Source organism: Hippichthys cyanospilos, chromosome 19, assembly GCF_059441005.1.
Source record: "Hippichthys cyanospilos isolate Australia breed blue-spotted pipefish chromosome 19, RoL_Hcya_1.0, whole genome shotgun sequence".
In the NCBI taxonomy this organism is placed as follows: Eukaryota; Metazoa; Chordata; class Actinopteri; order Syngnathiformes; family Syngnathidae; genus Hippichthys; species Hippichthys cyanospilos.
In genome coordinates this window covers 14,860,281-14,888,015 of record NC_142387.1, presented here as the reverse complement: position 1 = coordinate 14,888,015, position 27,735 = coordinate 14,860,281, and the positions used below count along the sequence as shown (strand labels likewise).

At 42.4% G+C, this 27,735-nt stretch overlaps 2 protein-coding genes across 13 annotated transcripts in view; one reads left to right on the top strand and one right to left on the bottom strand.

Annotated features, from left to right (window-relative positions):
* Positions 1-50: 50 nt before the first annotated feature.
* On the bottom strand, positions 51-22,953 carry tlr22 (toll-like receptor 22). Of its 10 annotated transcripts, XM_088402132.1 has the most exons (15): positions 22,757-22,953; positions 19,381-19,521; positions 16,407-16,619; positions 16,178-16,293; positions 15,946-16,083; positions 13,807-13,903; positions 13,474-13,516; positions 12,184-12,291; positions 7,452-7,563; positions 6,183-6,487; positions 6,013-6,114; positions 5,788-5,864; positions 1,800-3,631; positions 1,611-1,728; positions 51-1,134 (listed from the first exon to the last, which is right to left on the bottom strand). In XM_088402132.1, exons 13-15 carry the CDS (start codon positions 3,430-3,432, stop codon positions 894-896), a joined length of 1,992 nt encoding a protein of 663 aa, XP_088258258.1. In that variant the 5' UTR covers positions 3,433-3,631; positions 5,788-5,864; positions 6,013-6,114; positions 6,183-6,487; positions 7,452-7,563; positions 12,184-12,291; positions 13,474-13,516; positions 13,807-13,903; positions 15,946-16,083; positions 16,178-16,293; positions 16,407-16,619; positions 19,381-19,521; positions 22,757-22,953; the 3' UTR covers positions 51-893. The 10 variants fall into 10 exon arrangements, with proteins under 10 accessions (XP_088258258.1, XP_088258250.1, XP_088258254.1 ...); XM_088402124.1 differs by having other exon boundaries at positions 1,800-3,462; positions 3,526-3,631; positions 12,184-13,903; XM_088402128.1 differs by having other exon boundaries at positions 1,800-3,442; positions 3,526-3,631; positions 12,184-13,903.
* The window catches only part of cnksr2a (connector enhancer of kinase suppressor of Ras 2a), a 35,155-nt gene continuing 13,341 nt past the window's right edge, over positions 5,922-27,735 (top strand). The window contains exons 1-22 of one of the 3 annotated variants that reach the window (XM_088402122.1): positions 5,922-6,054; positions 6,170-6,498; positions 12,789-12,952; positions 13,093-13,295; positions 15,205-15,292; positions 15,554-15,595; positions 15,967-16,086; positions 16,224-16,283; positions 16,556-16,624; positions 17,270-17,416; positions 18,238-18,350; positions 18,496-18,644; positions 18,781-18,870; positions 20,258-20,481; positions 21,777-21,828; positions 24,400-24,575; positions 25,070-25,143; positions 25,218-25,289; positions 25,613-25,680; positions 25,967-26,082; positions 26,885-27,100; positions 27,435-27,576. In XM_088402122.1, the coding sequence (XP_088258248.1) occupies positions 6,435-6,498; positions 12,789-12,952; positions 13,093-13,295; positions 15,205-15,292; positions 15,554-15,595; positions 15,967-16,086; positions 16,224-16,283; positions 16,556-16,624; positions 17,270-17,416; positions 18,238-18,350; positions 18,496-18,644; positions 18,781-18,870; positions 20,258-20,481; positions 21,777-21,828; positions 24,400-24,575; positions 25,070-25,143; positions 25,218-25,289; positions 25,613-25,680; positions 25,967-26,082; positions 26,885-27,100; positions 27,435-27,576 (2,449 nt within the window). In that variant the 5' untranslated portion in view covers positions 5,922-6,054; positions 6,170-6,434. The remainder of the gene's footprint in view (positions 6,055-6,169; positions 6,499-12,788; positions 12,953-13,092; positions 13,296-15,204; positions 15,293-15,553; positions 15,596-15,966; positions 16,087-16,223; positions 16,284-16,555; positions 16,625-17,269; positions 17,417-18,237; positions 18,351-18,495; positions 18,645-18,780; positions 18,871-20,257; positions 20,482-21,776; positions 21,829-24,399; positions 24,576-25,069; positions 25,144-25,217; positions 25,290-25,612; positions 25,681-25,966; positions 26,083-26,884; positions 27,101-27,434; positions 27,577-27,735) is intronic. The other 2 variants (XM_088402120.1, XM_088402119.1) reach the window with 2 other exon arrangements.

Below are 27,735 nucleotides of genomic sequence, written 5' to 3'. Positions count from 1 at the left end.
CAGCTCTCTTTGAAATGTGAATTAAAAATGACCAAAGAAGAGGCTTAGTGTCCTTGCTTCAAACGATTTATTATTCACTCCAAGTGGAAGTTTACTGTAATATTGACACGTAAAAAAAAAACTAATAATTACACAGCATACAGTTACAAATCAGTACAAATCAGAGAAAGGTCATTTTTTTCTTTCAGCGCTGCTACTGATACCAAGTATAAGTAGGCAATTAGGTCGCAATTAGGTTTTCAGTAAAATGAAAACTATTAACATGAAATTTACAAATAAAAACTCAATGTTATGAAATGTCGTTGAGTATATATGAATGTTTATACAATAACTTAACAGGTTTGCATTTTTGTTTGGCCATACATCTTTGTTGCAAAATTCTAACAAACAAGTGCAGGGACCACACTGGGACATCAGCATGTCTAAGAGTAAAATAAAACCTCAAGTAAATATATATAGGTTTTCTAAAATCTAAACATTTCACTCACTTTTGTTTGAATTTCAAACAAAAACAAAAGTTGCAGAATGTCAGCTCTTGTAAAGTGAACTGAAAATTGAAACTAAAACTTCCCTGAGTTAACTGCCAGATAATGGTGTGGATAATCCGTCTTACCTTAATACAAATGCCATAGACGGGCTAAAGGAAATGAGCATGGATGTGACAGTAACTGTAAAGTTTCAAAAACTTTACTTGTGCGGTAATACTTGGGTCCTGACGATTTTCCAAGGACCAAAAACCTATCAAAGAAAATGACTGTTTAAAAAACTGCAATAGGTTGAAACATGATATAGGAGAAATGTTCACTGTAAAGGTATGAAATTGATTCTTTGAACCTGCCATGTAAAGACTAAAAAAAACAGGTACATCCCTCGCCTTCATTACCTTGTCCTCATCACCTTCTGTCTTTCACGGTGAGAAGTAACATTTCCCCACCGGCGTCATCTCGAGACTTTAGAGCCTGTCGGAGCTTCTCCCAAAAGAGGTTGGTGCACTGGGCCGCCCGGGGCCAGCTGAGGAAGGTCCACTTCTTCAGTAGCTTCCTCATGCGGAAGTAAGGGGACAGCTCCTCCATGGGAATGTCCTCCAGGAAGACCAAGATGAGAAGATCCTTGTGCTCGTCAAACAGGCGGAAGCTGTGAGGACATAGTGAAGTAAATGTCTTTCCTAGGTGCTTATTGTCAAGTGGACAAAAGTATGCATATGTACTTGTCCATAAAAAATAAAGAGAGGGAAAAGTATAGTTTGAGATTATAAGTAAAGTATAAGTGAGTGAGTATAAGTATAGGTTGGGTCAAAAATAACCCAGGTTGAATCAAAAAGGGAATAAATGGAACTCACCTTTAGGGGTAAAATAAGTACCTTAAAAACATAGGTTGGTTTTCCTTTCATGTGATTTGAATTCCATTACCTACTGTATCTGTTTTGACAGTGGTTAAAACCCATTTTTTGGGTTAAAATGAATAATTCCGAAAGTTACGTTGGACCCTTTTAAGCCCATTTGTGTTATTTTTGACAGCTCTTTTCAGAGTGTAAAAAGTGTTGGACAGATGGGTGAAAAAGAACACAAATTGAGTCAAAAATAAGTAATTATAAAATGCATCATTGTTACCTGGCAACCTGAATCTCTCTGGAGCACCAGTCGCTCTCCAGGTATTTGCGACTGATCACGCAGATGGTTTTTCTACTGGCATAGATGGCCTCTGTGATGTTGTCCAGGATAGCTTTCCCTGTTGGGTGAATACATTAGCGCAACAGTGACATCCTCTGGAACGATGGTGATATTACACTGCAAACCGACCTGGCTCGAAGTCTCTGTGGTGCAAGCACAACCTCCAACCCTGCTCGTTTTCCAGTTTGGGCATCAACTGCTTGAAGACCCAGTCTTCGTCGTGGGAGTTGTAAGAGACGAAGGCGTCATAGAGACAGTCCGGCTGCCAGTCCTTGTATTTCCTCTCGTACAGAAGAGCCAGGAAGAGGTGATAGGCGTAGGCCAGGTGCCATCGCAGGAAGTGATAGGTGAAGGCTACCAACTGAAAGAGGATGATGGCGCAGGTGGTGGAGATGAAGAAGATGAACTCCACGTCCACAGAGCAGGATCGGACGTCAAGGTCCAGCAGTTTCATACCTTTGAGGTTCAAGGGGTAGTTGCATACAAAGTTATGGGCGTCGTATACTTGGGTTGGGGTTTCGTTCATCCACTGGAGGAACCAGGCGTTATCGCAGTCGCATAAGAAACTGTTCCCTTGAAGATCCAAATATTTCAGAGAAGGAAGGGAGTCCATTTGTTCCTTGGTGATGACTGAATACTGGTTCCTCCGTGCTTGTAGGAACTCTAGTTTGGTGAGGTTGGCATCCCTCAGGAAATTTAGCGACAGAAGAGTGGTTCGTGAAATGTAGAGGCTCCGGAGGTTCTGGATTGGATCAAACAACCTGGGAGAGATTTCTGTGAGATCATTCGAGCTGATGTCAAGCTTCTGAAGGCGAGGCGTGTGCTTGAATGTGTCGTGGTGCAGGGATACGAGTTGGACGTTCCTCGTGTCAAAAATTTGAAGGTTGGTCAGACCTTGCAGAAAGTTCTGAGGCAGCTGGGACCTGCCTCTGCTGTGCTGTCCTGCCATGGCCAGGGTCTCCAGGACAGAAAGTCGAGAGAACGGCGCTGCGGGCATGACTGATCTGCTCCAGTACTTGATGCGATTGTCCAATAAACTCAGCCTTCTTAGATTAACCAGATCATTGAACACACCTGCGGTTAAGTCGGTCTCTTGGATCTCGTTGGATTGCAACAGAAGGTCCGTGAGCATGGTCAGGCCGATAAAAGAACCGTCTTCAAGCTTTTGGATTTGATTCCTCTGTATCGATAAGTTCTGGAGAGACCGCAAACCCTCAAAGGATCCCTTTTTGATGGCGCTAAGGCGGTTATTATCCAGTTTCAGCTGTCTAAGATTCGGGAAGGATGTTTTAAAAGCGCTGTTGAGTTGAGTGATGCGGTTTGTCTGCAGTTTGAGAACTTCAAGTTTGGCCAGATCTTTGAAGACACACGGATTCACTGTCACTATGTGGTTCTGATAAAGGCCGAGCACTCGGAGTTTGCCGAGCCCCGCAAAGTCCTCACAATTGAGTGAGCTGATGTTGTTGGAGCTCAGGTCCAGTTCCAGAAGCCTTGTCAGATTCCGAACGGCGGTTGGGACCGACGAGAGGCGGTTCAGGCTGAGAGTCAAGCTCTTGAGACCTTGAAGGGCCGCGAAAGAGCCGTCGGAAATTTTTTTCATTTTATTTTCAGCTAAATCCAACTCTGTGACGGAAGAGCACGGTTGGAGCAGACTGGGATTAACCTGCACAAGGTTGTTGCGTCGGAGTTGCAGCTGAGTCAGCGTAGGAATGGTGCAGGACATGTTGAGAAGTTTTCTGAGGTCACATTTCATTGCGTTCATCCGTAGAATGCTGAGTGAGAAGTTGACGCTCTGAAAAAGCGCTCTGGCGTCATTCTGTGCCAAGTAAAGCCCGCCGATATCCAGCGTGCTCACCCGGCGGAGCGCTGACTCTTCACCAATCTCCCATGACAACTTGCGCTTTCTCGGAGAACCACCGATGTTCAGCCAAGTGAGGTTTTGGAAAACGTCTGCGTCAACACTGAAGACATCGATAAAATTTTGAGACAGATCAAGGTATGCGAAGCTCACCGTGCTGTTGGTCAGTTCCCAGGAACGGAAAACAGTTAAATCGATCTTTTTGACAAACAGATACCGCAGGTTCGGTAAATGTTGTATCGCGTAGTGAACATTTCTCAAGTGCTGCAGTTTGTTGTATGACAGGTCCAAAATTTTCAATTCTCTCAGGGGCTTAAAGGACGAAGGGGCCACAGTTGTTATGACGTTACCCGTTAGTCTTAGCTCAGTCAAATTGCTCAAACCGTCAAATACATCTCCCAGATGGGCCAGACGGTTATTATTCAGATTTAACTTCCGGAGGGAACGCAGACTGGCAAAGGCACCTTTTTCTATCTGGGAAAGGTTGTTGCGCTTCAGGTCCAACTCTATCAGAGCCGTGTGATTGACCAAATCATCCGCTCGGATCTTGGATATTTTGTTCACGGCCAAGTCAAAGGTTTTGACCCATGCCGGGATGTCCCGCGGGACGCCTCGGAGTTTGCTTGCCGAACAAATGGCGCTGTGGTTGCTTATTCGACAGCCTTTCAAGATGTATCCGGCGCAAGAGTTCAGAGTCAGAGAGAAAACCAAACAAAAGCAAAACCACGAGGGTTGTCCATTGCTAATCTCCATCACGAAGACTGCAGGCTTAATCCTTCTTCCAAAAATACAAATTAGGTCCATTCAGGGAGTGACATGTTTTGAGATTCGTTGAAAAAAGTACTCTCTCAATCAAAGAATGTAAACATACTGTATATTTTAAGTAGAGAAAGAAGACATGGAGGGTTCATCACACTTACCAAGAAGGTGATGAGTATTAGCGACTGCTACTTGACTTTTGCCAGTGAGAGAGTTGTAAAAAAAAGTGTTTTCCTGTGTATGACATTCCTGAGCACTTTTGCACAACTGAGGAAGTTAGCATGTGTGACCGAGCGCTTTCTTCACTTGGAAATGTACCGCATGAAGCAAGACTAGTCAAGTCAACTTTCACTTTCCATGACAGGAGCCATTTTGTCAATATATACTGAATATAATGTAAAATGTATTTTTTTTTTCTTAAAATTGATCAAACTATGATTTGTCAATAGACAAATCAATATTGTATTAATATCAGTATTGTTTAATAATTGATTTGGTCTTTTTCTCTCCTGACGTGTTTCAACGGGAAATGTACAGTGTTGCATATTCTGTTATTTTTCTTACCAGTCATTTCAGAAAAAAATACAGGAAGTTTCAGTCTAGTTTCTGGAGCAATTGGAAATGAAACAGGAACCGTGTACGTCTTACTCACATTCAGTTCTAGCGTAGCTTTGAATCTAAGTGAAAAAGTTAATAATCCGCTTTCGTTTCAATTCCAGCATCAAAATATTATGTCCACTATGATACAAACAAATATTCTTAAAAGAAGAAGAAGAAGAAAAGAGAAGCAAGAATCGGCAGGAAGTCGGGTGACCTAAGTGCGTCAAAATAAGACAGCTTTATTGTTTTTCTTTAGTGGTGCAATCCAGTGTCATCGATATTAGAAAAGGCACAGTGACATTGCCAATTATTTCCATAAATTCAATTCATTTCAATAATTAGTTAACATTTTGGCTATCATTAATTTGATAACTACATTGTTTTTTTTTTTATGAACAATTATTACCTTTAAAACAAATTTTTTCACTTGCAATTGACAGAAAATAACTTGACATATGCTCAAGAGCTGTGTAACGACCAATCACGGCTCACCCGTTTGTCATGTGACATTCACGAGCTGAGCTGTGATTGGCTGGTTCTTCCATTTTCAGCCAACAGCAAGTGGCAAAATGTGTTTGTAAATGTATTAATTGTAGATTTATAATTTAGTAATAATTTTGTTCTTTCTAGTTGGTGACCGTAAAAAGGCTGTTACCTGGACTACCGATACCCTGAATTAAGGACAGGTATCAAACTTGGTATCAGGAATCAACGTACTTATAAACCAAAAGAAGATGTAAAAGAAGATGAAATTAACTCAAATATCTAAAACATTTTAGAGGGGTGAATTGTGTGAGGGTGTTGTTCCCTAACTGTATTGCGGGTTTGCTGTCCATGTTTATCTGTCATTATTATTCATTATGTGGCGTAGGCAAGCATAAAAGGGGACTTTAAAAATACCTTGATGGGAGTTCCCAACGGAGGATGTGGGAGGGGGGAGCGGGAGTTTAGCCACTGAAGCAACTCTCCTCTGCAGCCTGGAGGGAGGGAATCAAGCAATGAGGGAGAAAGAGGAGGAGGTCAGCTGAGGATTCATTACGGTTCCCACACAAGCCAGCTGAAGGGGAAAAAAAAAGTGGTGTTTCCCTGCCTCACACACACACACACACACGCATTACCGAGTACCTCTGGAGGATGACATCTTCCCTCCATCCTATCTGCGCCACGGTACGTTGCCTCAGTCATAATCTACGTGCGTGTGGAACCACCCACGGGGCGCGTGCTCAGCTAAATTAGAGAGAGGGATTCAGTGAGAGAACGTGTGCGAATTATATCTCGGCAGGGCGCGCACACACCTCCACACAAACGCCATCATCTCAACGTCTCCCGTTGCCAGGAGGCAAAATGCGGGCGCGCAGACTCGTGTGAGGGGAGCTCAGGAATGTAGCGGAGCATCACTGGACGTCCGCAGCTGAACGCCAGTCCGCTGCGCTAACGGGACCGGAGGAGGTGGAGGGGAGCGGGGGTGGACAGGAGTCACCTGGAGGAGGGAGGTCGGGAGGGGGTCCCGCAATTTGTCTTTGGAGGCGGGGAGCAAAGTTCATCCGATGGCGTTGGTGATGGAGCCGGTCAGCAAGTGGACGGCGAGCCAGGTGGTGGACTGGATGAAAGGTGGGTGAGAAGCAAAGATGGTGACGATAAATATTGTTTTACATCATCCGTTCATTTACAGCCTTACTCCTATTTTGGCATTTCCCACAAATAAATGTTATTGGGAGTCATATTGTCACATACGTATGAAAGAGACAATGATTTTTTTTTTTCCAGAGCTGCATGCACAATTAAAATTGACATATACAACATTTCCTCAATTTGCACTAAATTAATTACAAAGCATCACATTGGCATTATGTTTTGAACTTCTAACAAGTTTGAATGTTTTACTGAACTACTAGTAATATGCATACATTATGCATATCAACAGATGCTTCCTACATAATATGCAGAAATGTACTCTAGTCCAATGGTTCTCAAACCTTTTTTTTTTCCCAATGTTTCCTCCAGCTAAGCACTCCACAAGCAGTGCAAAGCATTGAACGCTATGCCATATGTGTCTGATTCATTTAACTTAGAAAGTACATTTGTAGTGGAATATCTAGGCGTACTTTATTCACCAAATTCACAGAATAAGATTGCATAAGATCATCTATTTCATTTCGTAGTTAGTATAAAAGTCTCTTCGTGTTCCAATTCATTTGTCCTTAAAGATGTATTTTTCGGTCAAGGCATTAAAAGAACAAAATCAGATTTGCTGATAGCTGCAGAAATGCTGCTAAAATCTCATATAACCCCTGAAGTGCCTTCGCATACCTCCACTTGAAAACCACTGATATCGAATATAATTAGCTAACGTTTCTCTATAAATCAATGTCAGTAACATTAGCTCGCATTTGGCACTGATTGCACAAATACAACCGTTGCACAATTACACTATGATGATTACCATCCACAAAGACGATGATGACAGCAGTGAGTGACAGGAGAAGGCTTGACTTTTTTTATTTGGTATTTTTCTATTTTTTTGGTAGTAGCGTTCCTATGAGAACAAAGCTTTCTTGACTCACATTACACAGCAGCTGACAGCTTGTAGTCGTGCATAATTCCGCCGTCCGCCCGCACCCAAGGGCATGCGAACGCTGCGAAACTATCGTCACGTTTCGTCAAGTGTACCTGTTGCTGCAGAGAGAGGAGAACAATGTGGGTTAGACTGGGAAAGAATGTGGAGAGCTGATTGATTGGACACAGCATAAAGGGCTTCATATCACATGCGGTCTAATGGAATTCCATAAAAGAGTTGAATAATACATGCATGTTGAATTAGTAACGCAGAGTGTGAAGTCTCAGGCCTTCTTTGATTTTAGTCCCCGGTGGCAAAATACAGACATGGTCTGTAATTTTGAAAATACTGTATATATATTTTTTAATGGTACGACTTTTTTTTTTCCATTATTACGGAACATTTTCATCTTTCCACACAGGCATGTTTCCATTTCCTAAATTAAAACGTTGTCTGTTGTCAAGACAGCTGAACTTTTTGAAATCCAAATCATGGCATTGATTTTTGTTCCCGCTGAAGTTGTAGTACGCCATTTAATGTCCTTTTTGGGAATGATAAGAATATTACATGGCATTGCTCTCTTGTCCAACATGCGGCATAACATATTACACAATTTGATTTTTTAGATTTAGTCTAGAATTAGATGAATGCATTCCATTTTACAACGGATGTCCAATAACAAATTCCAAGTCAATTCCATATCACCTGATTTTGAGGATCTGCCAAGACTAATTGGTTTCTGATGTTATGTGCATGAATTGTGAACGTACATACATAGAATACATACTCTATTCATTACATTGGCTATGGCTCATGGAATCCCGAGCATCCCAGTATGATCACCACTGACCTACATTAAATACCTGTAAACAATGCAAAAAATGACTAATGGTGTTGAATATTGATGGTTTGTCGGATAAAAATCAGGTCAAGGCTGCCTCGTTGGGTGACGCACGAACAGGAATCGTGATTGCAATTGTCACTTTTTCCGCGAGGTTACCGGTTGGTCATGTGCATATGGCGCCTGTTTATTTGTGTGTGTGTGCTTGGCATGTGGGCGGATGGCGAGTTGTTGGTCTCAGAGCGTCTGTGCTCAACAGCTGACGGGACCAATGGCTGCCCACCCGGCCGAACACAACACAACACAACAGAAGGCCACCGGCGGCCGAGCAAACCTTCGCGCATACAACACGCGCGAGAACACGCGTGTGCCGTGCCTTCATGTGGTATTTGATCCATGTTGGGCCTCCCGGGTGTGTCTGGCAACACTGCCAAACATGATATACGATATCTGTGTGTGTGTGTGTGTGTGTATGATAACGTGCAACATATGCCAGGGGCGTCGGGGGGCCAAAGGGTCCAGGCATTGTTGATTTGCCGGCAGCATCTGCATTAGAGTCGCAATGGGACAATTTGGAATCAATATGTGACACTATTTTGTCATGCCAAAGCAATGCTTAATATAAAAAAAATGTGTTGGCACCATTTTGAAACGACAAAATCATTTTGAAAACACAAAAATATGTTGGTGTGTGTTTTTTAAGGGGCGTGGCCAATGAACGATGTCCATGAGGTTAGTTGAGTGGTCAGTTTAATTCCAGTCTTCTAGTTGTAGTAGTAGTTTCGAATGTTTTCATTTTGTATCTGGAGTAATGCATTTCTAATGCCGTGACAGGAAGAATATATGTTACTTTTCAAATTAAGAGACAAGGAATAGGAAGATGAAGCAACTCTGAGTTGTGTCTGAGTGACTCCTTTGCAAAGCACTGAGCGTCTTTTTTTTCTTAGGTTTTATACAGCTGTCAGTAGAATTGAGCGGGAAAATTGTCCAGCAATAAAGCAGTTACACTTTTCACCATTATCTCACGACTTGAGTCCATGCCTAAGATGGGAAGAAGTCACGACATCAAGTTTTTCACAGGTAAAACTGAAAATAAAGACATTGTTATAAGTGACACAATTTTCTGGTAGACGAGCCAGAAAGAAAAACGGATGATGTTAACATGATCTTCTAAAATTCCTGAATAAACTATACCTTCAGATACCACATTTATTAAACGTATGGCAGTCTTTTTTTTCCATTCAAAACTGTTTTGCAAAAAAAAAAAAAAAAATCACAGATACTACATCATAAAAAAAAAAAAAAAAAGACAATTTGTAATACTTGTTTGTAATATCCCGCAGCACTCCCAACACATGACAACATAACCAGAATAGCAAGCCCAAATCTGTTGTTGTCTACCTCTTAAATATTCGAGGAGTCACTGCAGGACCAAATGCGTGTGTTTGCGTGTGCGTAAGTGACGGACCATTGGCGGGCGTGCGTGTGTGTGGGAGTTCGGCTCGCCTGCTTTTGTGAAAAGTGTGCATCTGTGGGAGTCAAGTGCATGAGTCAGTCATGAATCATGCATTTTTCGATGGAACTTGAGCACATGCACGCGTGCTCATTGTGTTCTGTACATAAACATTATACTGTACCTTTATCATAACTACAATGAAATGGAGCGGCAACACTCATGGACCAGCAACATACAAACAGCGTATATCATTCATTACATTGCTTTTCATTATGCAACATCCTAACCCATTAGAGCTCAGTGCTGGGGGCCATGTTGTGTGGCCTCAAGTGCTGCTCCTATTACTGCGTAACATCTTCTATAATTTTGAAAAACGTTATGAAGGTGACAGCACGCTAGCACTTGTGTCACTTGATCCCATCTCTGACGTGTACTCGAGTCGTGAGAAAATGGTCCAGTGTGAATGTTTAACTCATTGTCGGACGATTTTCTGATTCAATTCTCCTGAGAGTTGCAGTTGGAGGGCTGGAAATTTCCGGAAGATTCCCAGCGCATTTTATATGGGAACTTGCAAGTGGGAAAACTTTTATATATTACTTTGATCATGAACTAGTTGTGAAATAACAAATCAATTGTTGCTGCTCTATAACTAATCAATTGAAATTCCCCTTAACTCTTTCTGTGCCAGCCATTTTCAGACTCTTCACTACCCCACCAAGCAAAAAAAAAAAAAAGGAAAATGTATTAATACATACCAGGGGTTCTCTAGACATTAAAATACGCCCTTGGCAATCAAAGAGTTAACTAATCTCACGCCAAACATTTTCAGACTACCCATTACCTCACCATGCAAAAAAATGAAGAAAAACATATACATAGATGCGAGGGGTTCAATGTCTAAATTCTTAGGACAATAAAATACGTCCTTGGTATTGAAAGGGTTAAGAGTCGGAGTTGCGTTTTGCTCCTATCCCAAGCGGGACAACGATAAGTAAACCTCCTGATTTTTCTGGCGAAACTCCTACAAGAACTTGTTTAGAACTCACAGTAACCTTTGAATGAACGCCGTTCTGGCTCTGATTCGCAGAAATAAATCTCTAGCAGGACCTTTAGTGTGATTGCCGTGCTGCCACTGTATATAAAATGTGCGTTCCTCTCCTCGCGCGGGCGGCTGTGCACTCAGCTATGCCACTCACAATTTGCCTGATCGGTATTCAAGGGCATCGGTGCCTCTGCCTCTCTGGCAATTACCAACGCCGATTACAAGGCCAACTTTGGCCGCACAGTGCACCCCCCCCAAGTACTCCTTCTGCTCGTGAGACTCTTTCAGCAGCAGAGTAACACTCTGCCCGTGAGAGACAACGTTGTTTTAATCGGCTTCACGTCTACTGGGAGGCGCTATTAACACTCAATAAAACACACACTGGGAGTGCATTAAAAATAGCTGAGATGTGGAGTGGGGGCCTCATAAGCTACTTTGCATAACCCTTAAACAGTCATTGCATTTTTCACACTATAAGGAACAGTGGATTATAAGGCGCAACTTCAACAAATGGTCTATTTTAGAACAGTTTTATTATAATTATTATAATGCGTATAGAATAGAAGCTACAGTAGTGGCGTTGGGGTTGCGTCATGCATCCAATAGATGGAACACTAAAGGGAATGTCAACAAAACAATCAGATGCTGTAAGTCAGTCAAACACTCAGTCAAGAATAAAGATTATTTTTGGAAAGTACCATCTGAAGAATGGGGAAAAAAATACCACTCGATTCCATGAAAAGACTGTTTCAAGATCAAGGGCGAGATGAATCATGAGTTTAAAAGAACATAATTATGATTCAATTCAATATTAAACTTACATTTTTTAATCAAATTGCAGCCAAAAATCTTAAAATACATTTTGTTGATTTAAAAACAGTTTCTGGATTTATTTTGTAAAATTGCGCTTTTACAAAAACTAGCGTTTATTGGTGCTTTGCCCCCATATGAATTGCTTCAAAATTGGAGCACATATAGCATATCAACATTTCGATCAGGGTGTTATAAAAATGTTTACTTAAATATATTTATAACTGGAATGCAGAGGTGGTGCCAATTCATTGGTTCAATGTTGAAATATAGCCTGTATATTGTCTGAAACCTGATGAATGGGGAAGACGAATGCATTTTTAATTTCATTCAAGCTGCAGTCGTCGACAGGCGGGGACCCAGAAGTGCACAAGGGAGTGTGTGTGTTATTGTGTGTGCTTGCAATATAATAGTAGCTTTAGCTTTCCTCGCTCTTTCCTTCCTTGTGTTTGCATCTGGCTTGGAGGGCTTCTGACAGATGAGTGTGTTATGGAGCCCGGGCTAGGAGCGGCAGGGGAAATCAATGCTCGCTCCTTCAGAGGAGGAGAGTGTACATGTGTGCGTTCCTAAGTGTGTGTGTGCGTACTTACCCTCCAACTGAAGTGTTTGCTCGGAGGTCAGAGGCTGGATTCATTCGTTTGTTTCGTCAGTGAGGTGCCACGGCACAGCAGGTCGTCAGGCAAATCTTTGCTGCGCAACTGCATAAACGCACACACTTAAAGTCACATAAAGAAACATGAGGATGGTCTTACAGTACTGGTACATTAAACTGTTGCTTGACCTTTTTTCATTTGCGAGTACAGACAAGAGGTACAACCGATCACATGGCTTAGCCTTCATGTGCTATTAAGTCAAAAGTAGTAGAAGTTGTCATTATAAAATAATTTAGCAATATGAAACATATACATTATGTTAATATTTGTGGGGTACTGCTGACTAATTTTAATTTACAACAAACAAAACAGGCTAATGTAAATGATTTTCTTCCTGGTTAATTAACTTACTCTTAATTTGAAAGGAACAATGTACCAATAAACAAAAGCACTGATACATGAAGCAACGTTAAAATCTCACGTAACCTAATTTGGAATTGATAGCTTGATGAACTTATTGTTTATCCGAGCATGATGCAATACAAAAAAAAAAAAAAAAAAACAACTGTTCTTTTTATTGCCTTGCAATGTGTGTGTTGCAGGCTTGGATGACTGCCTGCAACAGTACGTGTGTGTGTTTGAGCGTGGCGGCGTGTGCGGCGAGAGGCTGCTGAGAATCAGCCACGCTGAGCTGGAGGACCTTGGAGTGTCCCGCATTGGGCACCAGGAGCTCATACTGGAGGCCGTTGACCTGCTCTGTGCACTGGTAATGTGTGGGATGTATTAATATCAGAAAGATTTTTCTTAGTGTTTCAACTTGCGTAAAACAAAATTGCATTATATATACTATAACAGTCTTTTGTGAAACAGTGTGCTAACATTGCAAATATAATATGCTTTGTGCAGAACTCTGGCCTGGAGACGGAGAGCGTCAGAACACTGGCCCACAAACTGGGCGCCTCGGCCAAAAACCTGCAGAACTTCATTTCGGGCCGCCGCCGCAGCAGCCAATCTGAGAGCAGGACGTCACGGCGCCTCCCCAACGACCTGCTGACCTCTGTGGTCGACCTCATCACCGCCGCCAAGAGTCTGCTCGCGTGGCTGGACAGGTGCGAGCGACCTTCGACACTTGATTCGCATTTACATGCTGCTCCCTTTTAATCACACCAATCCCGTGTTTATGGTTATCGGGTCAAAATTGCTCATCAATCGTCTGAACAACGCGATAAAAAGGCCAACCTTTTTTTATGTAGTTCAATATAGTGAGTGAGTGAAGGAAGGTTTCACCTTTGACAGCGCGTGTCCAATCACAGGCGATCCCGTAGCTGCTCTGCAAGACGAGGGTCAGATTGATTTCATGCCGGCGTCCCTTCCTCGTCCTCACTGTCACTTCATTTCATCGTGACTCCACACAACAACAGACACACAAAAGGAAAGGTCTACAAATGCCAGACGCCCACTCGCGTTCTCGGGCCCTATGAGACACCCACACACACACTCACGCATCTGCATGCACGGACGCACACTTATGCAAGCGCACAGGCGGCCGCCCATGTAACAATGATGCAACGGCAAAGCGGCAGCGGGGAATTGAGGAAAGAGCTGGCGGAGCTTCATTACCGAGACGACTTCACTGATGGTGCGCAGCGGGCGCTTTGATACCATACCGAGGCTTCGTGTCGGGCCTCCAAAGTGGAAGTCTCCGTTAAATCGGCATCTATTGAAGGAAACCAAAGGTTTACGTCTTACGGTACGTTTGCAAGGCTCCCTGTCATAATCGTCATTCAGCTGACGCAGCATGCACTAGGCGGGAAAACCCCCCCCAAAGTTTTCCAAATGTCTCAGAGAGAGAAAAATCACACCTTGTCAATTTTGTCTTTATGTGCACATTTGCAAGCACCTGCCCATGAATTTTTAACAGGATGCCACAGTGCGTGGGAGGATTTGCTGCTTTATTACAGACCGACTCGCTGGCAATTGTCACTGGTAATGCAATTTTAATGGGGAAATATCTCATCCTTTCAAACTGAATTAACTTCTGTGTTTAAGGTGGGTCTTTTAAATAGAGGTAGTGGGGATGTGGGCTGTTGCCATAGCAACAAGGCTTGAAAGACGCTCAATCCATGCAATGCCCTTAGTGGGAACTAATTTGATGAAATCCGAGGAAAGCTAAACAGCACGGCAACTATTGTATTTTCTTGTTCTTGAACACCAAGTAATCACGGCTTTTATTATTATTATGATTATCATTCAATAAAGGGTTGGTGAAAATGTCACTCATTAACTACCCCTTGGAATAGTAGAACAAAATAGCTTTCGACGCGAGAATACACATACAGGTATGAGACAATCACATTAGGCAATAATGGTGGTTTATTGTGGTTTTGCCAAAGCGAATCTATATGGATTTGCATTTCAAGGATTTGTCATTCTTTGCTGCTTGTGTTGGCTTTTGCTTGAAAAACAGATTTTGGAGGACTGACGTTAGCCAACAGGCTGCGTAGCCTTAGGTCCTGGATGTATATATAGCACGCAACCTCGATAACGATGACCCACATGGCACACGCACCGCAGACTTGCGGAATGCCGTCCAACTGAAAAATTTGGGTCTTCAGAGCAGCGAAGTATGTCCTTGTCCTTGTTTGAGTGATTTTTTATTTTTTTATTTTTTTTACTTTTAATTCTCATGACTTTGAAGTCAACTATTCGTTTCACTGCACTCGTGAGACTTGTTGAATGTTGGAAATTTAAGTGGAGCGCAAACTGTGACTATGCTGCTTTCTATTTCTGCTTTTGGATTCCTACGACAGGCAGTTAGTATGAGTGCGACAAATTGGTGCAAATTCAAGAAGAGAACGATCGAGTTCTCTAGTTCCACCCCCAGCTGTCCACCAGGTCCATTGTTCAGAACAGAAATTGTCCATTAAAGAGCTAAGAGACTGTGGTTATGATAGGTGGTGGAGGCTTTCAAATTTGGTAGCGTGAACATATTGAAGAGCGTAATCTGCTTCTCTGCAGGTCTCCTTTCGCTGCAGTGGCAGACTACTCGGTAACCCGAAATAATGTCATCCAACTCTGCCTGGAACTCACCACCATCGTGCAGCAGGTTTGTGTCATTGTTTGCGTGTACAGGTGCGTGTATGTGCAATTTGAAGACGTCAAGCCTTCTTGCTCAGTCAGACCGACTGTTTACTCGTAGTCTGTCTTTGAGGATTGATGGGCTTATAAAAAAAAGATAAACTTGTCCGCGAGTGCCTTTGCGTGGGCGTGTTTTTAGTTGGCGCAAAGGTGAGGTCATCACTAAGTCAAGGTGCAGACAGCATATGGAGGTGCGCTGTCATTGAAATTCTGTTTGTGTGCCCCCCAGGACTGTACGGTGTTTGAGACGGAGAATAAAATCCTGCATGTGGTGAGTCGGCCAGCTGTGGCTTGTTTGCACCGACCTCACATTTGAGTAAACACTGAAAATATGAGCTCTTAACAAAAAAAAAAAAAAAAGTCTGTTGCTCTAGTGCCAACAAAAGAAATCTTTTCTGTCATCTTAAAAATATGTGCATGTGAGCCAAGAGGATGATGTCATCGGATGTGAATATTTAGTTCATATTACTTTGGAGGTTTCATGGATATTTTTTAACTTCTACTTAAAAAAAAACTACAACTATTTGTATTTTACCACATGAACTTAATTTTTGTGTCCAACACTAGACTGTGTGACACATCGTTTTAATTCATGTTCATATTATCATAAACTTATCTCACCTTTCATTTTGGCTGCTCCAGTGCAAGACTCTGTCCGAGGTGTGCGAGCACATTGTGTGCGTGTCGTCGGACCCGCTGGTGTCTCAGTCGGCTCACCTGGAGCTGGTTCACCTCACCAACGTCAAAGCCTCTGACGGCCTGGTAAAGAAATTTCAATTCAGCAAGTACAATACAATCTCATACCGGATCAATTAGTGATTCATGAAGGCATAGTTTTTGACAGAACCCTTACAAAGAATGGCATTAAACTGGTTCTGACTCTGATTTGCGTTCATCAGGGAATGTACATCAAGTCAACCTACGACGGCCTCCACGTGATTACTGGGACGACGGAAGGGGTGAGAAATCCTTTGATGCATAAATGAAACAAATAAATCACAGCTAAGAAATGAAAAGAGCAAAGTGTGTCTATGGCCCCACGCCAGACGTTGAAAGATGCAGTAACCCGTTTCCAAGAATACCTCAGAGCCGACACGATATTGGGTTGCGAAGAGATGACGTGAGAGTGCACGAGTGCTGTTAACTTTCTCGCTCGCGCCAAGCAGGGATCGATGCGCCCGCCGTCGACTCAACACGTTTTGTATTTCTGCGTCTCCTTGTGGGCTTGTAGTCTCCGGCCGACCGCTGTAAGAAGATCCACGCGGGAGATGAAGTCATTCAAGTCAATCACCAGACTGTGGTGGGTTTTGCGTGTTTGGAGTTGGTGTGGAGAGACCATGTAAAAGAAAAATGGAAAAGTAAAATATTTTTTAAATGGTATTCTGTGGAAAGATTTACAGTACGCTGACACTTTACAGAAGTCTCTTTAAAAATCTCTTTCAAACTCATTCACCAAAATTGATACTGAGCTGACTGAGTGAACTTATTGACTGGCATTGCCAGCTATGTAAGTCAAAATCCATTTTACTTAGTGCAGCAGACGTAAAAAGTTAAACTAAAGAGCTCCTGATTTCTACCCGGCCCCCCAAAAAAAGTTCTCCCAAATCAAACACATTTAATTGCATAGTCTTTGTTTTCATATCAAACAAAAACAAAAAGTTGCAGTGTTCCCAGGGTCAGCAGAATCTTTTATAGCTATCTCTTTTGTTGTGCACACTGCAAGGGGAGTAATGAAGATCTATTCAGCTCCTCTCTAAAACTGAACAATGTCGTCCCTGCAAGGGAAGCATTTTTTTATTGAATTTCATTAGTTTGTGCAGGTGTATTTTTTGTTGTAGCCAGTGAGTACATAGTCAAATTGAGGGCAGCTTACATAAGAAGGTTCTATAGATAGCATCACCACCTCCACCTCCAATCATCACGACTAGCATTGCGCCTTCCACAGGTGGGCTGGCAGCTGCGCAACCTGGTGGGCTCTCTGCGGGCCGACAAGGGCGTGGTCTCGCTAACCCTGAAGAAGCGGCCGCAGAGCACGCTCAGCTCGGCCCCGGCCCTGCTCAAAAACATGCGCTGGAAGCCGCTAGCCCTGCAGGTAGGACGCACGGGCAAGCTCTACCTTTTTTAGACTTTCGGGAAATGACGTGTTGGCCCACTTTGGTCCCCAGTGGGCTTAGATGAGCCTCAGCAAAAGCGTGTAATTAGGTCAGGACACTGGTTTTGTTTGGCGAATGAATCACACCAGAGGGAACGGGGAGACAGGCTGTCCATTGACATTTCCAGCATTGTCATGATTTAGCGCATGTAAATTCTTAATGAACTCCAATAATACATGCAAACACAATCCTGCTCTCTATAAGAATGTTTGCAAAAATATTCCAGTGTGGCACGTATCTCTGAGAAAAAAACAAACAAGCGGTCACTATATTAAAAGAGAAGCTCTTTAATGGCTTAAATTCATTATTTTGTCCTTGATTGCTTGTGAGCTTATTTACACCTTGCCCAGCGTTGTTTACGTGGTGTTTACGGCATCGGTAAATCCGGTCCATTAACCTGCCGAATGCAGTGTTTTCATTCCTCATAAAAAGTGACACTGAGAGGCCACTAAAGATGAGTTGAAGTGCAAACCCGGAATAAAACAGTCCAGGTTTTGCTGGGTTTTATCAGTCAAGTGTCCTCCAAACAGTGCAGTCAGAGCACTCACAGCAGGATTTTAATCCCCAGCAATTTGTACTGTTCTTTAGGGTGGGTCACTGCTCCAAATGGTGCCCATTGAAACGGCCTTAGCTGAACGTGCAGTAAAGTTTAGAGGCTGTTTTACTTGACCCTTCTGGATATGTTTGTGAAAAATAAATCATTGAAACACAGTTGTCGCAGCTATATTCTGTTTCCTATTACTTATTTCTTGTTTTCCAGCCCACCAGAAGCCCGGGCAGCGGCTCGGCCACGCCATCTGGCACCCCCACCAAGACCTCCGCCCTACAGGACCTTTACATTCCGCCTCCACCTATGGAGCCATACACACCCCGGTCTGTCAAGGAAGACTTTTGTTGTTCGTTACCAGCGTTTGAAAACAGTGATTGCATTGTACTTTTTTGTTAGAAAAACTGTGATTGATAAATGCCAGCCCTCCATAACGTCTCCTTTAACCTTCTTCTGGTGCTGTGTCTGCAGAGACGAGACGCTAACCTTGTCCGGAGACGAGGCGTCTCGCGGCCACGGCGGCGTGGCCAAGCGATCTGATTCGCCCAACTCTTTCCTGGATCAAGAATCGCGGCGGCGAGAAGAGGACGAGCCGGTTTACTGTACAACGCCGACATATGGTAAGCTCTGATGAGTAATATTGGATCGGTGCAGCGAGTTCATTCTCATTTTCCTGAATTGAGCCACTCGACAAAAACAATCACAAGGCTGAGAACGCTCGATGAGGCTCTCACTGTGGATTGTGTTTGCCTGCAGGCAGGCTCAGGCCCATTTCCATGCCTGTGGAGTGCAACTGGGGGCCCGACTACGAAGACCCTGCCAAGCTTCACAGAGAAAGCCGCAGAGGTGAGTCAGTATTGTTGAGGGGCCTGTCATGGGTCCTCATCTATGCGTGACAAGATTTGGAGATCAGCAGAGGTGGCGAAAGGTTTCGCGCTCTGGACTTAACTCTTTCACTCCTGCGGACGTTTTTAGCCATCAAATATAATCCACCTGTTCACTACCGCTGACGAATATGTTCGTCGCGTACGGTATCTGTTAAATTTCAGTTCGTAAAGCACTGTAATGGCACAAAGAATTTGAACTTTGTTACTTCCTGCCGTTGGAGATCAGTGCACCTCTATGTTTTCTAATTCTCTCTGTGATTAGCATAAGCCACATCATGGCAAGAGGACAGGAGGTGGCTGGCACAAAAAGCAAAGGAACTCAAAGACAGGCTGCCTTGGCTGCGCAGGATAAAAATATAATCCATACAAGTAGACAGAGGAATGGATGAGAATAACTGTAAAGAGGAGAAGGAAAAAAAAAGAAAGAAAAAAAGACTATTCTTTCTGACCTCCAGCGCGAATCACTCACACTGTTGCCGTGGCAACGCTGACAGCAGCTCTTGTCGCTTCTCTTGGCTGCCCGCTCGCTGCCTAGCAACCAGGCCACCGCAGGGAGGGATGAGCGGTTTCAGAGAGGTAGCAAGGCCCCCAACATGCTCACCGGTGGTACCTTGGATGCGAACGCACAAACACACACGCATTAGTCCCTTGACGTCTGTATTTAGTCTTCATCATTTCACACAGTACTGTAATTTTCCCTTGCAGACCTTCCATTTTCCGTGCTCACGTCACATCGGGTGCTTGCGGCCAAGAATAGCATCATAAAAGTTGTCGATGTGAAATTATGAACAACATATCATTTCGAGTATGTTTCTCACAGAACCTGTGGAAATGTCTTGAAGCATGTACAGTATATTGAAAAACTTCAATGTTTTCTTTTCTAATTTTATACATTATTTAAATAAAGAATTTTTGTCACGGAAAAGCTGAACCGGACTAAAGAACTAAATATATATATATATTAGTTTATTGAACAGAATGAACATGACTGCACCAACAAAATCATAGAAAATGGATGGATAGATTTTTTTTTCTTTTTTTTACGTAACATCGACAGAATACAGCAGTTAAATAGCAGATCAAACTCAAAATCAATACTTTAATTGTGTCTTCTTCTGTAGCCAGATGGCTAGCCAAAAAAAAAAAAAAAAGGCTCACTGGATCATAAGCCGCAGTGCTCAAATCATGAGAAAAAAGTTGAGGCTAGTCTAAAAAATACGGTACATATTTGTTGTAAAATTTGAGGAGATTCCAGGGAAATCTGATTGTCTTCAAAAGTGAAAGGAAAACCTAAAACAAATAGTTTTCTCTTCTGACGTATGGTTTTTGGTTGTTGGTTTCCACAGAGGCGTCGCTGTTGCGTTATGTGGGCCTGACGGCCGGCGGCCCGATGGAAGAGCGGGCCGCGTCGGACGACTACGCCTCCCACACGGCGCGTCCGGGCAAGCGGACCAACGACACCGCCAAGCGCGCTAAACGGCGCAGCCACCACAGCCAGAGCCCCTCCCACTACATTCTCCAAGCCAATCAAAGAGAATCGCCACCAAGAGACCCCGCCTCCATTTACCACGTAGGTACTGTTTATTCCCTGATATGAGGTGAAAGGAAATAAAAAGATCAACTCCTCATATTTTATGAATACTTTGGTCAAGTATGCAGTTTTAATGTTGGGTATGATGTTTGTCCGTGGAGAGCTCAAATATTTCCTGTTAAAAAGCGTAAATAAGTGGCTTACAGATAAGTAGTAGATGGTATTTTTACGGGTCAGTGTCCTTGCACTTAAAGGTGTATTTTTCAAGGATGAGACTCTTCTTAGGATGAGCAGCGAGCGACCCCAGCCAATGCTGACGCGTCACGTCCGCTCGGCCTACAGTGAGCTTATATGTCTTGACGGCATCTCCTTGAAAAGGCTTTTTGCATGCGCCGCTGCCGCCATGGCAGATGGCGTGCCAGTGCATGTGGGCAGGCCCTTGTCAAGAGCCCTAGCGAGCGGCGAATGGCTGAGCTCCAGGCACCGATATTTGCGGTGCTGTGACATCAGCGCTGCTCTGTTCTGGTCACTTTTTTTAGATTTAAGGGCGGATTCAGAATCAGGTCGGAAAAACTGTTGGAATTGGGTTCTGTAAATTTATAGCAGGGGATCAGCATCTTTCACAATTCACCAATACTTTGAAACGAGGCCGATATTGTTTGATACCAACGCCTGATAATATCATATCACCTCTCAAGAACATTTTTGATACTTCTGGAGAATGCTTTACATTACAAAGAATAGAACGTGTGCTCGTTTAGCATTGTAATAACGAAATGATATTTGAAAGGCATTTGCTATTTTTAATTCAACACAATGATGATTAGTCTGCTAAAATACTTGTCTAAATTTCATGAAACTCCTGGAAGTCTGAGCATTTGGACAATTTTAATTCTCTATACATCTTTCTACATGTCTACAAAAATAATGATCAATGGATTCCTTGACAAACCAATTGCTCGTAAACCTCTAGAATTGATGAAAAAAAATACTAAAACTTTGCTCGCGACAAATGCTATGAATGAAAAAAACAATTAAAAACTCCTGAGACATAGCAAAAAACTTGACAAACGTTAAAAGTGTCCGATAGATTCAAGCGTGATCGAATTCTGAGTGACCTTTTGCTATCCTTTTCCCTGATCTACGTTTCAAATGCTCAGGTCCATTGTGAATTTCCCTGCTGTCACTTCTCTGCTCGTCAATTCCCTGATATCCATCACATTTACTACCCAAGATGCTTTGCCGCCGAAAAGGTCACTGAGATAATCAACATCCTGACGGCCTGCCTGTTTTTGCCCTCTTTCTTTTCTCTCCTTCTTCTGTTTCTCTGACAGACGTACCAACAAGCCTCCTCGCTGCAAACAAAGACCCGGAAGAAGAATAAAGGTAAGCCAAAAAGCGGCTCGTAGGCCCTTCTGTCAAGCTGGAAGAAAGCGGTCGTTTTTACAGTTTATTTTGACATTAATTAAAAGTCTAGTGAAACATTTAGCAGACGATGCATCTGAGCAGAGCTGTGATCTTTGCTGACGTGTACGCAGCCGCCGCCGGCGCTAAATGAGCAGCCCTGCCAGCCAATTGACGTTCCACAGCAGATGTCGGTGTCAAGATGAATTTTGTTCCCTAATAACCAAATTAAAGACCACAAATGTTCTTAACCTCTTAACGAATGCAAAATATAAATGTGTGAATGAAAGGCAAGAAAATGATGGGTAAATTAAACTTTTTGGACTCATTAGGAATCATTGTCAGCACCATGGTGATAAACATACTAAATCAGCATTTCCAAATATTTACTAACTCAAGACACATATTTTAAGGAAGAATCTATAATCTAGCTCAAGTACTGGACTTTGTTTTTAGCATTCTGCATTTACAAAAAAATCAAAATCATTCGAAAAACACAAAAAAAACTTCATCACCCATCATACCCTTTCCTCTAGTCTCATTTGCTGCCGTCTGATTGGCTCAGTAACAAACCAGCAAGCTGATTGGCCTGTAATGTATATCCTTCATGTTTGCCGTTCGCTTGACTAGCTTTTCGCTGAAAACGTTGGCCTTGCGGAGAGATTTGTTTGCTTGTGACCCCCGAGAAATGGTTCGTAAAAATCCTGCGCCTTCTAATTCCTCAAGAAAAAAAAAAACGGAAGATGATGACCGTGAACGGTCCTCAATTACCGCGGTAAACGAGGGACTACTGTACATCTCATGGCGCGAGAATTATAGCCATTAAACGTTTAACAAATAACACTATTTGATATGTGTTTCAACAAGACACATTCTAAATCACAAGACACATACAAATAATAATACTCACCATAATCGTTTACCCACGTCGAGTTTATAGCTGAATTATTTTGTTTTTGCGCTCCAAATTCACATTTTAACACGATTTACTGCTCAGACGTTACCTACGCCGTCAATTTAGAACTTGTAAAAACCAAACAAAAAAAAAAAGGAACTGCAAAAACTAAGCTAACAGCTACTGTTAGTTAGAGGTGCTCCCGCTATAGTGTCAAAACATCCAATCCAAGTAAGGGGAAATAATGACGTCACTCAACACCTGCTCTCCCACCCCCATTTTGATGAGTTCAAATCTGATTGGTTTAGAGCGTTGCTATGGGCGCTTGAACCCGGAAGCACTGGTGTAATATGATCATGGGCAAATAATGCTCGGCATAAGGATATTAATATAGTTAATAAACAATTAATAATATAGTTCACCATTTCAGTTGTGTTAAAGACAGCTTAGAAAGCATTTTCATGCACATTTGATTCATTTGAACCTTGTTTTGTAAGGCTGGATTGAAGAAGCACATTCCACAAGTGAGTGTTTCTTTTAAATTTTCTTTTACTTTGTATTACATGATATTCTGCAAATATCTCAATAAAGTTACATGCTGTTTTTTAAAGTGCTCTCAATCCAAAAGTTGTAACGTTTCTCCCTTTTAAACCTTGAACAAAAATCTTAAATATTTAAACAACCCTTCGAACTGTTTAAAATGTGATTTGAATTCATAATGTTTACTTGATTTATTCCTTTTAATGTGTTATGTATCTGTACAAGGATGGTATCTTTGAATGTTTCAAAAACCCTTATATAAATAAAATTAAGTATTACTGTCACTTTCTCCAATAAACATGTTTTTTTGTGTGTGTGTCCCGCTCGCCTTTTGGTTCATTTCACCATCTGCTCAAAGCTCCATCTGCATATTTCGGCAGAAGCTGTGTTTGTTTACAAAAATGAGCCGAAAGCTTTCAAATGAACACGATCATGCAAAATCTAAACCCCTCTTCCGCTAAGTAGGCAATGAAATGTTATTCAGACTTGCTTTTCCGTGGTCACAAGCTGGTGCACATAACACAAATTAAAAAAGACAATGTTGAACATTTCTACAACCACGATAATAAGGACGACATTAAAATAATACTTAAAAGGGAATATTATCATCTCTGTAAGGAAGTTCTGTCTCCTGTGTTTGATTCCAATGGCTTATACACCTACTGAAGTGGCCCTCGAGTGTCCTTTGTGCTGTATAAACTCATTACAAGTTAGTTATTTTTCCTTTTTTCAGCAATATTGCGATCTGCTTTTTGCACTAAAATAAATTGAATGTTGGTTCGCCGGTCCCTGCAGGCCTTAATGAGAAGTCCGCTGTGAAAAATGTTTCTTGACGCTTACAGAGGCAGGAAAGCATTTTTGTTCCTTCTCTGTACTGTGGAAAACACGCCTTGCTTGACTGCAGTGCAGTGTTTGTGTCAAACTCAAAAACCAAACTGCTGCTTGCTTGTACATTTAAAAGTGGGATTTCGGTTCTCCCCTTACAGTATTGAAGTACAGACATCAGAAAATTGAAAGCTACAGTGTTTGTACTCTACCAAAGTAGATTTTTTTTTTCGCTTCCCACTTTTCAGTAATCGATAATCTTCCCGATCACCATTTTTTTCATGTTGTTCCAGGACGAAGTTTGGCCGGCCTTAGTCGCCGACGTGTTTCCTGCAAGGCGCTGGGCAGAGGAGATTGCGAGGGCTGGTTGTGGCGCAAGAGAGATGCTAAGGGTTACTTTTCTCATAAGTGGAAGAAGTACTGGTTCGTTCTGAAGGACAACTGCCTTTACTGGTACATCAACGAAGAGGTATTACTGCACTATTACCACAATGGGGCTTTTTACTGCAGCCTAATGGCTGTAAAGCGCTCCGAGGCACTGTAGTCAAACATTTTGCTCAAATGAGACACTTGGGACGTGCCCTGAAAATACTGCGGCAAGTCTCGAACGCTGATGTAAAAAAAAAAAAAAAAAAGGTTTTGAACTCATTTTTACATTTTTTTAAGAGTACGGACAATTAACAGCAGGATCTTATTTATATTTTATTCATTTTTTTTTCAAATGTTTGGTTAAAAAAATAGTCTAAAAATCTCCGTTACTAAATTAAGTCTTTAGCCATGCCCTAAACAAGGGCATAGCGCAAGCCTGGAAAAAAACATTAATAAACTAAAGACTATATACATAAATTAGTACCTGGTATTGGAATTTCTGGAATCGAAAATACGTCTTTGGGACTGAATGCATGAAGGTGGAAGTCATTTTGTACAGTAGGTGTATGTATTATGGTCATACCTTGTATGCAGGATGAGAAAGCAGAGGGCTTCGTCAGTCTTCCAGAGTTCAAAATTGATCGTGCCAGTGAATGTCGAAAGAAATAGTAAGTGAACAATGAAAAGATAATATGTGAATTACACCTGTGTGTGTCTCACTGTGCATATTTGTGCCCACCAGTGCGTTCAAAGCTTGCCACCCCAAGGTCAAGAGCTTCTTCTTTGCGGCAGATGGCGTGGACGACATGAACAGGTAAAATCTACCGCCCAAGTACATCCCAATGTTGGCTAAACTGCATTTCTTCCCATAGTGCGATGGAGTATTGAATTGTGCATGTACAAGTCAAACAAACAAATAAAAAAGTGCTCATTTTTAAACAAACATTTATAAACAAATAAAAACAATTGTCCAAAACAGCGAACACAAATGAATCGTCTCGGTCTCAGGACGATATCTGAAAACAAGCTAAGTATTTCTGAATATATTCACATATAGGCCGTAACAAATTGTTGCTGTTCTTTACAAACAGAAAATGTTCTCAAAGTCATCTTCTGCGTTTTTTTTGTGACCCTCAGATGGCTGAGTCGACTCAATATGGCTGCCGTGGGCTACGCGGAGCGAGAGAGGATTCGCCAGGAGCAGGGTGAGCCTTCCAGATCCTAACTAAGATCCTAACTAAGTATGTTTTATTGAAAAAGAGATGACTTCACTTATCAGAGGTGCCACAAGATGGCAGAAGTGTATCCCTTCATATTTATCTGTTGGGATTAACTCATTCATTGCCAGTGGATCTTTGACGTCTATGGTCGTCAGTGGCAGTGAATGAGGCAATGAATGAGACAAACCAAAATATTATTTTCAATTATTCTAAAAATGGCAACAATTACAACACTCGTTCTACTCTGAACAATTTCTGGCTTTAATTCCAGAGGAACGTTTCCCCGCAGATTACTGGAGCGAGAGCGAGCACGAGGATGACGCCACCTCCAGCCCTAAACAGGACAGCCCCCCGCCTCCATACGATACCTACCCGCGGCCCCCGTCGGTGAGTCACGCGCGCCAGCGGACCACGCGTGCCACCAGCCGAGGAGGCCAAGAAATGCCTGGCTGCTCTTCTGAAAACCATGTTCACGTTTCAAAGTTAGCTCATTTGATCTTCCGCCAGCCGCTTGGGCTAAATTTGCCCCGTTGGAACCTCTTGACCTACAACCGTGAAGAGCAGTTTTTGAAAGCCCATATATGGTCAACCCCTATTTATTATGGGGGGGTACGATCAACCTGAGCTGTGATTGGTCGTTATCTGAACCTTGAGGACATGTGACGTTATTTTTACTTATTACATCAATGCAGACCCTCCTTTAGAGCAATTTTACAATCACCAACTAGAACTGACAATATAGAATAAGAAAAAATTGCTATATTGGAAATAATAGGTCTTCAAAATTCAAAATTATCTGTCATTGTTTTTTTGACAATCAGTGTCAAAAATTATCGTAGTATCAGCACTTGGTACAACTCAAGCATTGTGCAGTTAGTTGTGTATCAGTTTGAAAAAATTGGTATCAAATATCCATGTACCGTATATAAAAAAATATAGTTACAGTAATAAATCCTTTATCATCTGCGAGGAGTTTAGTTACACCATATTGACGTTCATCGCGATTTTGTGGTATTCCCATTAAAGATGTTATTCGATTTCTGAGTTCTGAGCACACGTAACAAATTAAATTCGTATCCCAACGCAGCTGATGCACCGTACCATGAATTGAATCGTTTAATTTCGAGATTAGTATTGCTTTGCTGCCATCTTGTGGCCTATATGTCTAACGAAACACTCTTTTCCCTAGATGAGCGCTTACCTGGAAGGCCGAACGCGACTGTCTTCTACCGAGACGTCGCGTTCCCGCTCGTCCCAGGAGGACTTCCTGTGCGGCGAGCCCTCCACCGCCGCTGCCGAGCCGCAGTACCACCCCGGCCCTCTTGTGGGCGGCACCGCGCACAGCGGCAGGAGGCCGGGTGGCAGCAGCAGCAGCGACGTGGCGTACCGATGTGACCCTGTGGAGGTGTGGAGGCTAAAAAATATTTATTGAATGCATCTTAATGGCTTTTAGGCTGAGGCTTGGCATTTTTACACTGCTTGACATTTAAATGGATTTGTCCTAATTTGCAATGATTACTTTTATATATTGTTTTTTTTTATTCCCTTTTGCATTAGTGCATTCAGGGCAAAATTTACAGTTTTAGCTCTGCTGCTGTCAAGACTTATTTATTTTAAATGTCCCATGGCCTAGCAGCAGAAATAACTCAAATGCCATCCTGCAGATAGCAAAATATGATGACAATGAGAGTAAAAAAAAATGAAACTCTCAAATGTACGTTTTTCACTATCCCTTGCAGTACCGCTCCAGTCCCGCAGGGGGAAGCAGCGAGACAGGCTCTCCCGGACGGTCGTCCTCATCTCAGAGACGTTCCTGGCAGGACTTGATCGAGACCCCCCTGACGGAAGCTGGATTGCACTACCTACAGACGGGACCACTTGGTAATACCAGATTATTTCAAATTTTACGTATGCATGAGCATCTGCGCTTATCAAAGGAAAATCGGCGATGGCAGCTGATACTCGTATTGTCCGTTTTCTTTTCTATTTTAATGATCATGATCCAGAAATTACACATTTGAAGAATAGACGTTGAATTAT

Bases quoted from the DNA above. Each gene is read 5' to 3' on its own strand.
- tlr22 (XM_088402123.1), bottom strand. From the start codon at position 4,332: ATGGACCTAATTTGTATTTTTGGAAGAAGGATTAAGCCTGCAGTCTTC. The intron at 1,729-1,799 runs GTCGGTTTGCAG...TTCACCCAACAG, and splicing joins CCACAGAGACTTCGAGCCAG to GGAAAGCTATCCTGGACAAC. The intron at 1,135-1,610 runs GTAACAATGATG...ATGTCCTCACAG, and splicing joins AGAGAGATTCAGGTTGCCAG to CTTCCGCCTGTTTGACGAGC.